The 16,306-nt window shown below is 36.9% G+C and overlaps 1 protein-coding gene across 2 annotated transcripts in view; it reads left to right on the plus strand.

Moving 5' to 3' along the window:
* PNPLA8 (patatin like phospholipase domain containing 8) overlaps positions 1-1,126 on the plus strand; it is a 42,577-nt gene extending 41,451 nt beyond the window's left edge. For both annotated transcript variants that reach the window (XM_070468940.1, XM_020911068.2), the window contains exon 10: positions 52-1,126. In XM_070468940.1, coding sequence (XP_070325041.1) covers positions 52-326 — 275 coding nt within the window. In that variant the 3' untranslated portion in view covers positions 327-1,126. The remainder of the gene's footprint in view (positions 1-51) is intronic.
* Positions 1,127-16,306: the final 15,180 nt, after the last annotated feature.

The raw sequence follows: 16,306 nt of genomic DNA on the forward strand, positions 1-16,306 counted from the left end.
GCAGAATAACTTGATTTTTTAATTCACCCTGTCCTCTCTTTGTTTTAACAGAAGTCCATGTAATGCTTGATGGTCTGTTACCTCCTGACACCTACTTTAGATTTAATCCTGTTATGTGTGAAAACATACCTCTAGATGAAAGTCGAAATGAAAAGCTGAATCAGCTGCAGTTGGAAGGGTTGAAGTACATAGAAAGAAATGAAGAAAAAATGAAAAAACTTGCAAAAATATTAAGTCAAGAAAAAACAACTCTGCAGAAAATTAATGATTGGATAAAACTAAAAACTGACATGTATGAAGGCCTTCCATTCTTTTCAAAGTTGTGATGAGTGTGTGCATGTAGTCTCCTAACTGAATGCCTGTTGAGAAGATCCACAGAATTCAATAAGGAATCGTGGGGTTCAGCATGATTTATCTCTGAAATGCTCTTGAATTCTGGGGAATCCTGAAAAGACAGTGTTTGGACCAGCTCGCACAGTGCAGAGAGAATGTACTTGGTTACAGAATTCATATGGAAATTAGGTTTTTATGATGTTAATAATTAACTGCGCTTTAGGAATCTTACTGTACCTAGTTGGTTTTAGTACATATCAATGTTGTATTGTTTGATGTTTAAAAATTTATTAATATATGTGCCAAACAAGAACTGAAAACTATCACATTATACTTGGTATTTTAACTTTAGTCACCATAATCATGTTAAATTTATTTGATCATTGATTTTCTTTCATGTGGAAAACCTAATTTCTTCATTACTTTAAACATTACTTAGGTTTTTGATAGCTACATTCTATGATCCAAATGTAGCCTCCTACGATTGTCATGTGATCTAAACAGATGCAGAAAAAAATGGAATTCTCTCTATCAAAGGACTTTTGCATTTGAAATATGAAAGAGCCAGATACTGTTTTCTATTCCAAATATGTTTATTTCAACATTGTTTGGTTCCGAAAGATAGGTGAAGTTCCAGTCAACCACTTTTCCCCCCTAAAATTTCAAGATAATGCTGTGTGTCAGTTTTCTAGCTCTAGCTTATCATTCATTCATATAAAATTAATTATTTGAGTTTACTGAAGAAATACCCCATTATTAGCAAAAAATAAACTGTTGAAATAATCTGTTAAAAGGCTGATGTCATTTTTTAATTATTTACTGTTTATAACGTAGCCTGTCATCTCTTTGTAGCTCTGTCAACAGTATGCTTTGAAAAAATGTCAGGCTTGTTTTTTCTTAACTCCTTCAACCATCTAGACTTCACAGAGATTAATAATATATACAGCCACTTGCATCATTGGTCATGCTAACCAAATTCATCTTTGTTGTATTATCTATCTGCCTTGTAAATCCTTTACCACATTTAGATTTGTCCAGAGAAATGAAAAGAGGTGAGTGTCCTTTGCTTTCTCTACATAAGCTAGAGCTAAACCCATTATTGTGTCTTTGAATAGTGTTGCATAGAGCCAGTGAGGCGTGGTTCACAGATGCTGGGGGAGCTGAGAGTCTGGGTGCTGATTTGGGCTTTGATGCACAGTCCTTCTGTTTTGACTTGTAGCAGGGTGGATAACCTCTCTGGGCTTCAGATATTTTATTCTGGGAAAGTGGGAAGAGCTAGCTCTAAAATTTTATTTACTCTTAGGGCAACTGGAAAGAAAATTCTACAAATATAGAAGCAAGAGATTAGAAGAGTTGTGAAAATGAATTTTCAGTCCTACACAGGTAAAGTATCTGCTCTTTTCAAAAAAGCAAAGAATTCTCTGTTTCAGAAAGGAAATGTAATAAATTATCCAACTCATCAATTATTTTAAAAATATAGAAAATAAAAGTTGTAGCTCAGTCTTTTTTTGGATAATTCTGTTCTTATTTATGTGATCAGTGCTGTGCTGGTAATATTTCACTTCTGTACTTGCTGCTGATGTTATCCATTATTAAAAAATGGTGCCTTGGGAAGAGTTGTCCTTAGAGGCATGTAGGCTGGGATGGAGAGAGCCTGGCTGGGGTTATAATTACACTCTGCACCTCTCCCTCCCCCACGCCACACTTCATCCAGGAGAAAGAAGATGACAAAGGAACCTTCTGAGAGGGAGGGAAGTCAGGAATACTGAGCATGCAGTCTGAGGGGACACAGCCCCCGCTTCCTGCCCAGCAGTTTCTGACAACTGCCTTCTCCTTTCACTTGGAATGAATCTGCTAATGACTGAAGGACTGGGACCACTAGAGTTCCAGGCTCAAAATTTTACCTGACCCGCTCTAGAAATGCTCTAGAAATATTGGGTTGGCCCAAAAGTTCATTCATACTTTTCTGTAACATCCTACAGAAAAACCTGAACAGACTTTTTGGTCAACCCAGAAATTCCAGTTACAGTTTTGAATATTCCATAAGTATCAGTGCTAGTTAATGTGACTACAAACATCACCTTGTAAGGTCCAAATTACACTTTCTAGACACAGTGTAAGTAACTATGAAGCTACTGTTGATTTTTAAAGATAGTGTAAAACAGTCATTTCAGACCACAAATATTGATTTTCATATACATCTAGAAGAACTTGTACATATAAGAAAAATGCAGATAATTAGAAATAAAAATATTCTGAATTTTCATTGCAATATTTATTGTAATATAGCAAAGTTCAAGTACATTAAAAGTATTACTTAATGCAGTTTACATACTTGTAAATTACATTCTTGTCCTAACATGATGCAGTTCATCTGTTTTATAGCTAAAGTTAACTCTCCATCCCTTTTTTTTTCCTTGACCGATTATTTCCCTCTTAAACATCACAGGGTACTTTAGCCGAAGCTTTTTTCTGGAACCACACACGTGGCATCTAAGTATGTTCCCATGTCCCTGTCTCTGTTCTTGTTGCTTCTGCTTTTCTCACTCTCCAACAAAAGGCACCCAGTTGGGTGGCACACCCATTTTCCGTTTGTGCTTGAAATTGGCTATCCGAAGAATTGTGTCATTCACCTAAGATAACCTTCACTTTACAATGAAGCCAGTGGATCCAAAAGCAGAGTGGATTTCTTTTCAGAAAAGAACAGAAGAAAAGAATACTGTCCTGAAATATGAAGACACATTACCAAGTAGGTTATGGATTCTTTATTGGACTGTTTTTAAAGTACGATCAGTTCTTTATGAGAAGAATGTTTTAAAGTTTTAAAGATAGATAATGGCCTAATTAGGTTGCTTCCAATGGAATAATTCTGTGATAACTTATAAAACTAAACAGTGATCAAATGAATTAAATGTCAGTCAAAGAAGAAATTAGAATATTCCTACTTATTCATTCATATCACTTATTCTCATAAGATTTAACTGATGTCTTTGGCACACAGTTTATGCTTCTTGATAAGTTCATTTAAATCAACTAGTTTCATTCATGCTAGTGAATATATCTCATTTTTAAAATTATTTTGATTTTTTAAAAATACAGCAATGTGTACCTTGCAGGTGGCTATATTTTGAAAAATGAAAAACCAAAATGTATCTACTGTCAATAGTTTTGCAGCTAAACCAATAAAGTTATTAGATTGTAGTTCCATTTTTACTGTAAGGGAAATTTCATAGCTCTGAAAGTAGAGAAATATGAATGTATTTAAGTGTTTTCACATCTATAGAGGAAATATGAGTATTTTTATGATTATTACTAGCTAATATCTAGCACTTACATGCCAAACACTATAATGAAAGCTTTATGTCCACTATCTTATTATATTATTTATATCCTTGTGGAAGAGGTACTATTACTATTATCCCTAATAATTTTAAAAAAAAAAGGAAGTTAAATAAGGGACTTCCCTGGCAGTCCAGTGTTTAAGACTCCATATTTCCAGCACTTTACTACAGAGGACTTTAGGAGCTAAGGTCACACATGCCAAAAAAGAAAGTTAAATAAAAATGAGGTAAAGAGAAAAATCATAAATGTTTTGAACTTTTTGTTTCTCTCAAGTAGCCAGGTTCAAAAGTTCATTATTCATTTTGCAAGTATTTATTAACTGACATCTTTGTTTCAAGATCGACTCCACCCTTTACATCACCCATATTGGATCATTCTGGCTTTCACGTGAAGTATCTTTTTTTTCCTTCATTTTTTACAGCTTGATTGAGGTGTGATTTCCACACCAAAAAAGTCATCCACTGCAAGTGTTCAACGCTTTGTGGTAGATTTATAGAGTTGTGCAACCATCATATAGTCCAGTTTTAGAGCAATGCCATCATCCACAGATCTTGCCTCATGCTTGTTTATAGCCATTGCCTACTCTTGTCCCCTACTCCAGAAACCAGTGTGCATTCTGTCTGTGTAGAGTTACTGTTTCTGGATATTTCCTATAAATGGGATCATATAGTATATAATCTTTTGCATATGTTTTCTTTTCACTTAGCATGTTGCTGAGATTTATCCAACCTGTAACATAACAGTAGTTGGCTCTTTCTCATTACAGTCCATGGGGTTGCAAAGATTCAGACATGACTGAGCAACTAACACTTCCAGTAACTATTGATGTTGATTATCTTTTGAGGTGTTAATTAGTTATTTGTATGTCTTCTTTTATGAAATATCCATTCAACTCTTTTGCCCATTTTTAAATGGTTTATTTTCTTGTTATTGAGTTGTGCAAAAGTTCTTTATGTTCTAGATGCAAGTCTTTTGCCAGATAATATGTATGTCCCAGTCAGTGGCTTGTCTTTTCATATTTTCAGTAGTGTCTTTTAAGTATGCATACGAGTTTTTAATTTTGATGGTCAGGTTATCAATTTATTCTTTTGAGTTAATTTTGTATATATGTACATGTTCATTCAGTCACTCAGTCATGTCCAACTCTTATCAACCCTATGGAAACTGTAGCCCACCAGGCTCCTCTGTCCATGGAATTCTCCAGGCAAGAATACTGGAGTGGGTTGACATTTCCTTCTCCAGGGTATCTTCCTGACCCAGGGATGGAACCCATGTCTCCTGGATTGGCAGGCGGATTCTTTACCACTGAGCAACCTGGGAAACCTTTATGGTGTGAATAAGGGTCAGATCTCTCTTTCTCTGTTTTGCATAAGGATAATAGTTGTGCCAGCATCATTTGTTAGTCACTCAGTCATGTCCAATTCCTTGTGAACCCCTAGACTGTAGCCCGCCAGGCTTCTCTGTCTGTGGAATTTTCCAGGCAAGAATACTAGAGTGGAGTGCCATTCCCTTCTCCAAGGGGATCTTCCCTACCCAGGATCGAACCCAGGTCTTCCACATTGCAGGTGGATTCTTTACATCTGAGCCACTGGGTTGGGAAGATCCCCTGGAGAAGGAAATGGCAACCCACTCCAGTATTCTTGCCTGGAGAATCCCATGGACAGAGGAGCCTGGCAAGCTACAGTACCTGGGGTTTTAAGAGTTGGATACAACTTAGTGACTGCACCACCACCACCACCAGCGTCATTTGTTTAAAAAAAGTCCTCACACCACTGAATTGTCTTTGTTCTTTTGTCAGAAATCTGTTATCCTTATATTTGTGAGTTGATTTCTGGACTCTCTTTTCTGTCCCATTGACCTATATGTTAATTCTGTACTGGTACCACAGGTCTTGTTACTATAGCTGTATGTAACTTTTAAAATCAGACAGTAGAATATTTTCAACTTATGCTTTTTCAAACTTATTTTGGTTTTTCTGGTTCCTTTGCATTTCAAAATAAATATTAGAATCAGCTTGTTGGAGCACATGTACATACACACACAGAGCTGAAATTCTGATAGGGATTGCATTGAATGTATTAAGTTGAGAGAACTGACATATTAACAGTATTGATCAATTGTCTGTCCTTTGAAGTGTACAGTGAACATGGACTATCTCCATTTTATTTAGATTAAAAAAATTTTTTTCTAAACAGTGTTTTATAGTTTTCAGTGTATATATCCTGTATGCCTTTTGTAGAATTTATTTCTAAGTATTTAAGTGTGCAATTCCAATTGTACAGCAATATATGTATGTACTAAATGTTGCAGTTAATTCTTACACAGAATTAACTGGTATAAGGGATTTAAATCTCTGGAAATAACATTGATTGAGAAAGATCAGATCTAATTCTGCATTAGATGATATTTTATTGTTGCAGGTGCTCAGTAACTGGTAAGTTGCTGAGTTAGATTTTAACATTTTGTCTTCCCTTATTCTTATGTAAAATGTTTTGAATTTATTTCTGATTAAATGAGTTGGTTGATGTTCAGTCTCAATCAGGAAAAACAGGAATTATAGACTAGAGAAGATCAGTGTGGTAGATGCTTAAGACATTTGCTAGATTTAGAGTTTAGAAGTTAGCATGCTTTCCTTTTCATATTTCTTCATTGTAGATTTCTGTGTTGATACTAACTAATAAAACAAAATCCTTTTACATAGGCTAAGCAATTACAAACTCTCAAGTGTAGAATTTCCTGAAATGTATTTAGTTAGAACAGGAGCCAGTGATTAATTTAAACAGTGGCTCAAAAGAATCAACATGTGCGGGATATAAAATTAATACACAGAAATCCCTTGTATTCCTATACACTAACAATGAGAAAACAGAAAGAGAAATTAAGGAAACAATCCCATTCACCATTGCAGCGAAGAGAATAAAATACTTAGAAATAAATTTACCTAAAGAAACAAAAGACCTATATATAGAGAACTATAAAACACTGATGAAAGAAATCAAAGATGACACAAATAGATGGAGATATATACCATGTTTGTGGGTTGGAAGAGTCAATATAGTGAAAATGAGTGTACTACCCAAAACAATCTATAGATTCAGTGTAATCCCTATCAAACTACCGACAGTATTTTTCACAGAACTAGAACAAATAATTTCACAATTTGTATGGAAATACAAAAAACCTCGAATAGCCAAAACAATCTTGAGAAAGAAGAATGGAACTGGAGGAATCAACCTGCCTGACTTCAGGCTATACTACAAAGCTACAGTCATCAAGACAGTATGGTGCTGGCACAAAGACAGAAATGTAGATCGTAGGAACAAAATAGAAAGCACAGAGATAAATCCATGCACCTATGGACACCTTATCTTTGACAAAAGAGGCAAAAATATACAATGGAAAAAAGACAATCTCTTTAACAAGTGGTGCTGGAAAAACTGGTCAACCACATGTAAAAGAATGAAACTAGAACACTTTCTAACACCATACACAAAAATAAACTCAAAATGGATTAAATATCTAAATGTAAGATCAGAAACTATAAAACTCCTAGAGGAGAACATAGGCAAAACACTCTCTGACATAAATCACAGCAAGATCCTCTATGACCCAACTCCCAGAGTAATGGAAATAAAAGCAAAAATAAATGGGACCTAATTAAACTTAAAAGCTTTTGCACAATGAAGGAAACTATAAGCAAGATGAAAAGACAGCCTTCAGAGTGGGAGAAAATAAACAAAGCAACTGTTAAAGAATTAATCTCCAAAATATACAAACAGCTCATGCAGCCCAATACCAGAAAAATAAACGACCCAATAAAAAAATGGGCTAAAGAACTAAACAGACATTTCTCCAAAGAAGATATACAGATGGCTAACAAACACACAAAAGATGCTCAATGTCACTCATCAGAGAAATGCAAATAAAAACCACGATGAGCTACCATCTCATGCCATTCAGAATCAAAAAGTCTATCAAAAAGTCTACAAACTAAATGCTGGAGAGGGTATGGAGAAAAGGCAACCTTATTACACTGTTCGTGGGAATGCAAACTAGTACAGCCACTATGGAGAACAGTGTGGAGATTCCTTAAAAAGCTGGAAATAGAACTGCCATACGACCCAGCAATCCCACTGCTGGGCATATACACCGAGGAAACCAGAATTGAAAGAGACACATGTACCCCAGTGTTCATTGCAGCACTGTTTACAACAGCCAGGACATGGAAGCAACCTAGATGTCCATCGCAGATGAATAGATAAAAAAGTAGTGGTATATATACACAATGGAATATTACTCGGCTATTAAAAAGAATGCATTTGAGTCAGTTCTAATGAGGTGGATGAAACTGGAGCCCATTATACAGAGTGAAGTAAGTCAGAAAGAAAAACACCAATACAGTATATTGACACATATATTTGGAATTTAGAAAGATGGTAATGATCTTATATGCAAGATAGCAAAAGAGACACAGATATAAAAACAGACTTTTGGACCCCGTGGGAGAAGGTGAGGGTGAGGTGATTTGAGAGAATCACCTTGAAACGTGTATATATGAAACAGATCACCAGTCTAAGTTCGATGCGTGAAACAGCACTCAAAGCTGGTGCACTGGGACAACCCAGAGGGATGGGATGGGGAGGGAGATGGGAGGGGGGGTTCAGGATGGGGGGACACAGGTACACCTGTGGCTGATTCATGACAATGTATGGCCACCACAATATTGTAAAGTAATTAGCCTCCAATTAAAACATAAAAACATGAAAGCTCATCTCAGGCTTTGTGAGTTTATGAAAGTGCACACTTTCTTATTTTTCTTTTACCAGTTGGCAGGACAACAGATAAGACATTTCTAGTCGCAGAAATTGACCCCTTGATTTATTTTTTAGTTTTTAAAACTGCCATAATTTACCTTTTTCATCTAATGTGTGTTATTCTGACAAATTTGTGCTCCTCGTGAATGAATCAGCTATTAAATGCATTAACTTCCTCTTTGCTCCCTTTATGCATTACAGCCATGACATTTGAGTGTTTGCTAAGTACCAGGAGCTGAGCTAAGCAGGCTGCATGTATTATGTAGCACATTTAATGCTCATATGTAAGCCTATGAAGTGAATAGCATAATTATCCCTTAGAAAGAAAATGTTTCCCAAGATATCCCAGCTAGGAAGTGGCAGATGAACCCATTTTCTAAACCGTGACTCTTCTATACGTCTTCCCTAGAACATCATTTTGTGAAATGTTGTAAAGAGATTTCAGGTCCCATTTACTAAACTGAATCTGTAAACTCAAGTTTAATCAATGAAGTATAATTCTAACATCTAATTGTGTGAATACTTTCTGTGTCCTTGTATACCACAGTGGTTCTCTACTAGGAGTGGTATTACCCTTCTCCCTGGAAGGATTTGAAAATCTGAGAGAGTGAGGGGAGATTGTCTGGGAGAACTACTGGCCTTTAGTACCCTAGGAGTCAGAGATAGTAAATGTTATATATACAATGCACAGGGCAGCCTCTCATAATGAACTCTTTCACCCAAAATACCAATATTGCTCCCTTTCAGAACCATGAGCTGCTTATCTTTACAATATAAATGATGAATTTCTTCCACCAGAAATTGAGGGTATACTTTGCCCAGAGTTAGGGTGCATATTTGTAAAGTTCCATTTTGATACTATCTCAAGAGGAATTCTTTGTGCATTCATTGCCCCTTGTTCACTGGGTCTTTTTTTTTTTTTTTTTTTTGCCAAGTTTAAATACAACTGAACTGTTCACTTAATCTTACTTTTTGGACCAAATCTGTGGCAGTTACTCTGTCATGACTAGGAAGGAGGGAGATCACATTAAAAAAGTTTGTTCTGTTCCTGGCAGAGCTATCCACCATCAGAAAAAGGATTCATAGAATACAGATGGCCCTGAACGAAAGTGTTTTCATGTGCCGGTCCAGAGGTTTGATAAATGTGTGTCTCTCAAGAGTCAGACTGATTGCCTTGTTCATTATAACCTTTATTCAACTGATGCAAATCAATTGAAATATTCATTACATTCCACAAATACATATTATTAACTGAGTCTTTTGAAGTATTGACTGTAATGTTGACTCACTTTCATGATGAAAAATTTTAATACAGATTCATTCCTTACCTCTAGACAATATATATGGTGAGTTGTATTTTAAAGATTTCAGTTTAATTGAATGTGAACAGATTACATGGTCCAAAATGTTTGAGGGTTCCAGTAATAGTTGTAGCTAACATTTATTGCCATATAATCGTCATACCAATGTACTGTTATTATTCTTATTTTATATTAGCACTGAGATGATGATGTTGGTGATGAGAAAGTCTTAACATTTCTTGCCTGGACATGGGTGGATAGCTGTCTTTCTTAAGTTATCTATCTAAAATAACAAAACACCTTACTATTCCTTCGTGTATTTTATTCTCATCTACATCACTTTTAATACCTGGTTTATATTTTTAGACAATTTTCAAGGATCAGACTAAGATAAATGTGCTTATCTTATAGAAGAATAAAATAGTAAGCTAATAATTATGAGTTGGTAGCACTCTTTCCTGGCTACAGTCCATGGACTCGCAAAGAGTTGGGCATGACTGAAAGACTAAGGACAGCACTCTTACAGATTCTACTGCTACTGACAGTGTTTGTAAAAAACAAAGTGATAACAGCAAACCAAAAATCTATCCAATTATCTGTAAAGAAAGAAAGGCTGTGTCATCTTACATTAATTGTGTGACATTGTATTCCCAACACACCTTGCCCCAGAAAGTATTTAATGTAGTGTTAAAATTAAATAGCCTATCAAAATAATTTTAAAAGAACTCTGACTGCAATTAAAAATAACTCATACCTTGGCCAAACAACAGAATATGAAAAAAAAAAAAAGTCATCTAATGTTCTGTGCCAAGATACAGTCTTTGGAATTCACTGTAGGAAGAAGATCTTACCTTTCATTATGTTTTGTACAATTGGACCACCTTTTCAAAAGCAGATGTTCTATGGTAGCAAACATGTCACTGTGCTTCTGTGTTTGTGATACTATATGAACAATCTAAGGAATTCTTAAAAGTCCCTCAAATGAAAAAAGTTAAATAAAACTAGGGTAACTTGCCCCTCTCCCTGCCTTTCAGATTTGGCCTTAAAAAACAACATGTTTTAAAAATACAATACTATTAAAAATAATGCTAGTAGAATTAAGAGCCATTTAAAATCACTTTTTTTCCCCTGTGTCTCAGATGTTAAAACTACATCTTGTACACAGCAGGATCCTCTATGGCCCACCTCCCAGAATATTGGAAATAAAAGGAAAAATAAACAAATGGGACCTAATTAAACTTAAAAGCTTTTGCACAACAAAGGAAACTATAAGCAAGGTGAAAAGACAGTCCTCAGAATGGGAGAAAATAATAGCAAACGAAGCAACAGACAAAGGATTAATCTCAAAAATATACAAGCAACTCCTGCAGCTCAATTCCAGAAAAATAAATGACCCAATCAAAAAATGGGCCAAAGAACTAAACAGACGTTTCTCCAAGGAAGACATACAGATGGCTAACAAACACATGAAAAGATGCTCAACATCACTCATTATCAGAGAAATGCAAATCAAAACCACGAGGTACCATTACATACCAGTCAGGATGGCTGCTATCCAAAAGTCTACAAGCAATAAATGCTGGAGAGAGTGTGGAGAAAAGGGAACCCTCTTACAGTGTTGGTGGGAATGCAAACTAGTACAGCCATTATGGAGAACAGTGTGGAGATTTCTTAAAAAACTGGAGATAGAACTGCCATATGACCCAGCAATCCCACTTCTGGGCATACACACCGAGGAAACCAGATCTGAAAGAGACACATGCACCCCAATGTTCATCGCAGCACTGTTTATCATAGCCAGGACATGGAAGCAACCTAGATGCCCATCAGCAGACGAATGGATAAGGAAGCTGTAGTACATATACACCATAAAATACTACTCAGCCGTTAAAAAGAATTCATTTGAATCAGTTCTAATGAGATGGATGAAACTGGAGCCCATTATACAGAGTGAAGTAAGCCAGAAAGATAAAGAACATTACAGTATACTAACACATATATATGGAATTTAGAAAGATGGTAACGATAACCCTATATGCAAAACAGAAAAAGAGACACAGATGTATAGAATAGACTTTTGGACTCTGTGGGAGAAGGCGAGGGTGGAATGTTTCAAGAGAACAGCATCAAAACAAGTATACTATCAAGGGTGAAACAGATCACCAGCCCAGGTTGGATGCATGAGACAAGTGTTCGGGCCTGGTGTACTGGGAAGACCCAGAGGGATCGGGTGGAGAGGGAGGTGGGAGGGGGGATCGGGATGGGGAATACATGTAAATCCATGGCTGATTCATGTCAATGTATGGCAAAAACCACTACAATATTGTAAAGTAATTAGCCTCCAACTAATAAAAATAAATGGGAAAAAAAACTATATCTTGTAAATCATGGGTGCTGTTATTTTGCTAATTTTGAATGAACTTGTTTGGTATCAGGATGCAGTTAATCCATGCACATCTAAACATGTTGAATTCCATTTCCTGAATTATGTGAAAAGTACCAATGCTGACACTCAAAAATTATAGAAGTAATGAAACTCCAGACTATTTGCTTAGTATACAATGCAGATAAACTAACACGCATATAGTGTATAACAAAGCAATATACACTTCAGAGGTTTTGATGAAAGTTAGATGGTTAAGAATTTTGTGATACAGGCTTATACTACTATCATTTTTTGAGTATGGGTGAGTGGCTGTGTCCTGATCTCCCGATGGAGCATTCCAGTTCAGTTCAGTTCAGTCGCTCAGTCCGACTCCTTGTGACCCCATGAATCACAGCACACCAGGCCTCCCTGTCCATCACCAACTCCTGGAGTCTACCGAAACCCATGTCCATCTGGTCGGTGATGCCATCCAGCCATCTCATCCTCTGTGGCCCCCTTCTCCTCCTGCCCCCAATCCTTCCCAGCATTAGGATCTTTTACAGTGAGTCAACTCTTTGCATGAGATGGCCAAAATATTCAGCTTCAACATCAATTGAAGGAGTTTCAGCTTCAACATCAGTCCTTCCAATGAACACCCAGGACTGATCTTTAGGATGGACTGGTTGGACAAGTTTAATCCAGTCCAAGGGACTCTCAAGAGTTTTCTCCAACACCACAGTTCAAAAGCATCAGTTCTTCGGCACTCAGCTTTCTTCACAGTCCAACTCTCATATCCATACATGACTACTGGAAAAACCATAGCCTTGACTAGACGAAACTTTGTTGACAAAGTAATGTCTCTGCTTTTAAATAGGAGCATCCCAGGTGTCTGTAATAGTGTGTGGAAAAATACTGCTACCATCCGTCCCATCACAGATACAATCATCAGCTCACAGAGTAAGACTTCAACTTTCTTTAGAGTAATTTTCACAATGTTATATGCCCTGCAGTCATTTTAGAAACACCTGAAAAGTCATGACAACAAGTTTAAAAGATGTAAATAGAACTATTATATATGCTTCTTTATGAAGCATGAGAGAAAAAGAAAGGAAAATTCTCATTGGGCAACAAATAATTGCTATAATGTAGCTTTATTTTTATCTGTATTATGCATTCCCTACCCAGCTGGTCACATGCTGCTTCCAACTCTCACAGTTTCTAACACCCTGCTAGATACATTATAGGCCCTTATATTTGTAGAAAGTGAAAGTGCGAGTCGCTCAGTCATGTCCGACTCTGTGACCCCATGGACTATACAGTCCATGGAATTATCCAGGCCAGAATACTGGAGTGGGTAGCCTTTCCCTTCTCCAGGGCATCTTTCCAGCCCAGGGATCGAATCCAGGTCTCCTGCATTGCAGGCGGATTCTTTACCAACTGAGCTATCAGGGAAGCCCAGGTATTTGTAAGTCGGACTTAATTGAATGATCTGTCTTACACAGTTATGAGGAAGTGGGGAAAATGAAGATGCTTTAGAGGTACTTTCTGAATCCGTTTACTTTAAAATCTGAAAATGAGGCTGGTTCCCTGTGCTGGTGCATAGAATCGTGGCTGGGATCCTTCTCCTCAGTGTGTGCACAACCCTTTCCAGACAGTGAGAATCACACAGGTTACAAAGCCTGTCGTTCTCTCTCACCTGCTGCCCGAGGTAAATCCATCATTCATAGTGTTCGTGTGTCTTACCTCCTGACAGGGACTCAAATACAACCCTCTGGGCACAGAAGAAAGGTTTCTTTTGTTTGAAATGTGAGCTTTCCCCACCTTTTACTATAGTACATGCTCATTCTAAAACCCATTCTTGCTGGACTGCCTTGTTGCCATGATTCTTAGAGATACATCTTACTTTAGTAGATTTGTGGGTGGAGCCCTCAATGGTCAAAATAACTGTAGTCTATATTTGTATACAAAACTTACTTACAGTTGCTTATGGCGTTTGTGTACTTTCCAGAACACCTTCGAGTCAGTTTCTTCATTTTATTATAACAACTGTCCTGTGGGCTTGGCAAGGCCAGCGTTGTTATTCCACGAGGAACATAAAAAATATAGCTCTGAAAACCCAAAGGTTTGTCTGACTTAACCTTGTTTAGTATGATGGCTTGAGCCAGTAAATCCCCAGCTGAGAACTCTTTCCACTGCTTTCCAAATAATCACTGGGGGTGGGGGTATTGGTTGCAATAAATAGGCTCTGATCATAGTGGGGATTTGTATTCTTACCCAGTGCTGCGCAAGATTTGCATTTCTGGGAGATTTGCTTATATTTTTCTAAAATAGGAATACTTAGTCATCTAAATGGCATGTGTTAAGTGCTGTTTGTATCATGAACCTGACTGAGATTTAAGTATATGAAAGAAATGTGTCCTTGAATGATTCTGTGATGACCTGGATGTCAGAAAAATAAAACAGTACAGTGAGCAATATCTCGGACAGTTTAGGAGCATACAAGTCGAACAAGGTCAGTGCAGTGTTCAATTCTGTATCTACTTTCTCTCAAGTCCCTGATCATAGCCTAAAGGAGGTAATAGGTTTTGTGTTAAGATGAAGCTCTTTATCAAAACTCAGACGGGCTCAAAGTGAGGCCCTAGGCAAGTTCACCTCCCTGAGAGTTTTCATACCTGAAACACAGAGTTGTTTGAGCCTTAAGAAGAATGTAGGTTAAAGGACCTGAAATATAGTATATAGGTGCTCAATAACAACATGTTTGTAATGTGTATTACTAATAGGTATTACATGAGTATATACTAACAGCAGTTATTTTTGTGTTCTGGGAAATTAAAATCCCAAGGGAAAATAAATTAATAATTTTTACTGAGTTATATACTTCTGAAATCAGTGTTCTTTTTCTCAATGTCACAGATTATGTGTGCAACACCCCTCCCCTTCAGTCCTTGAAAGGATCAAGTCATCCTTTGATGTGACCTCTTTATTTTTATGCATTATCTTTTATTACTCTGTTCTGTTGTGCCATATGATGCATTGCTAAAAACACTACTATAAGTATTATGCTTTGGGGTTATAAATTGAGGATATAGTATAATGTCCATTCTTGTTTATGTGAAAATAATGTTATCGACCTTGGAGGCAAATGATCTTGTTGCACGTAAATTACTGTGTCCCGTGTTATTTGCTGCCAAATAATTTTCAACAGTTGTCAATGTCCTTGTTTCTGAAATTGATTTTAAAATAAAACAAGCATGAATTTAGAAACTGTAAACCTTACATGTTTTATTTATGCCTAAAAAAGATACTTTGAGATATTCCTCAGATCGTATTTCCCTGAGGCTGCAGAAGCTACTAACTGTGCAGGTCACATGATTGAAAATGAAACCAGTTAGATGTGAAGAAATGTATCATGGGCCATCCCATCGTTACCACCTCACATCCTGACTATGGAGTCTACTCACATCCCCCAGAGACTACTCCATCAAGAATTGAGGAGAGGGAGGTACTTCAAGTTTAATCCAGATTACGTGGCAGGAATTTGGCAGGCAGGGAAGGAACGGTGTCCAGAGAATACGTTGATGTTTGTTGTCCTGGACGGAGGGGTTTAATCTTCCTCTGTAGTGTGGAAAGGTATTCTTTGGGCTGTGCCACTATATGGTCCCCGCCCCTTAGTATACACACACCAGGGTTCCTGAGACCTGTGAGTTCCCTGTTGCTGGCATTTCATTCATTCATTGAGTGTATATTTTTTAAAATGTAAATAAAGTATTTTATAAAAAATGAAGTATATTTTGAACACAACAAAATGCCTAGTTAGAAGAAATCTATATAAAAAATAAGTGGTGTTTTCTGCAAAGCAACTTGTTCTATGCATAGAGCAGACTCACTGGAAAAGACCCTGATGCTGGGAAAGATTGAGGGCAGGAGAAGGGGGAGCAGAGGATAAGATGATTAGAAAGCATCACCAACTCAATGGACGTGAATTTGACCAAACTCTGGGTGATAGTGAAGGACAGGAGAACCTAGTGAGCTACAGTCCCTGTGGTCGTAAAGAGTCAGACAAGACTGAGCAACAACAACTTTGTTCTATAAACTTGGATTTTATATATTGGATTTTCTGTTTTCATTTTCTCCTCCACTTAAGTGATGGC

The sequence above is a fragment of the Odocoileus virginianus genome, chromosome 1 (genome assembly GCF_023699985.2).
Source record: "Odocoileus virginianus isolate 20LAN1187 ecotype Illinois chromosome 1, Ovbor_1.2, whole genome shotgun sequence".
NCBI classification, from domain to species: Eukaryota; Metazoa; Chordata; class Mammalia; order Artiodactyla; family Cervidae; genus Odocoileus; species Odocoileus virginianus.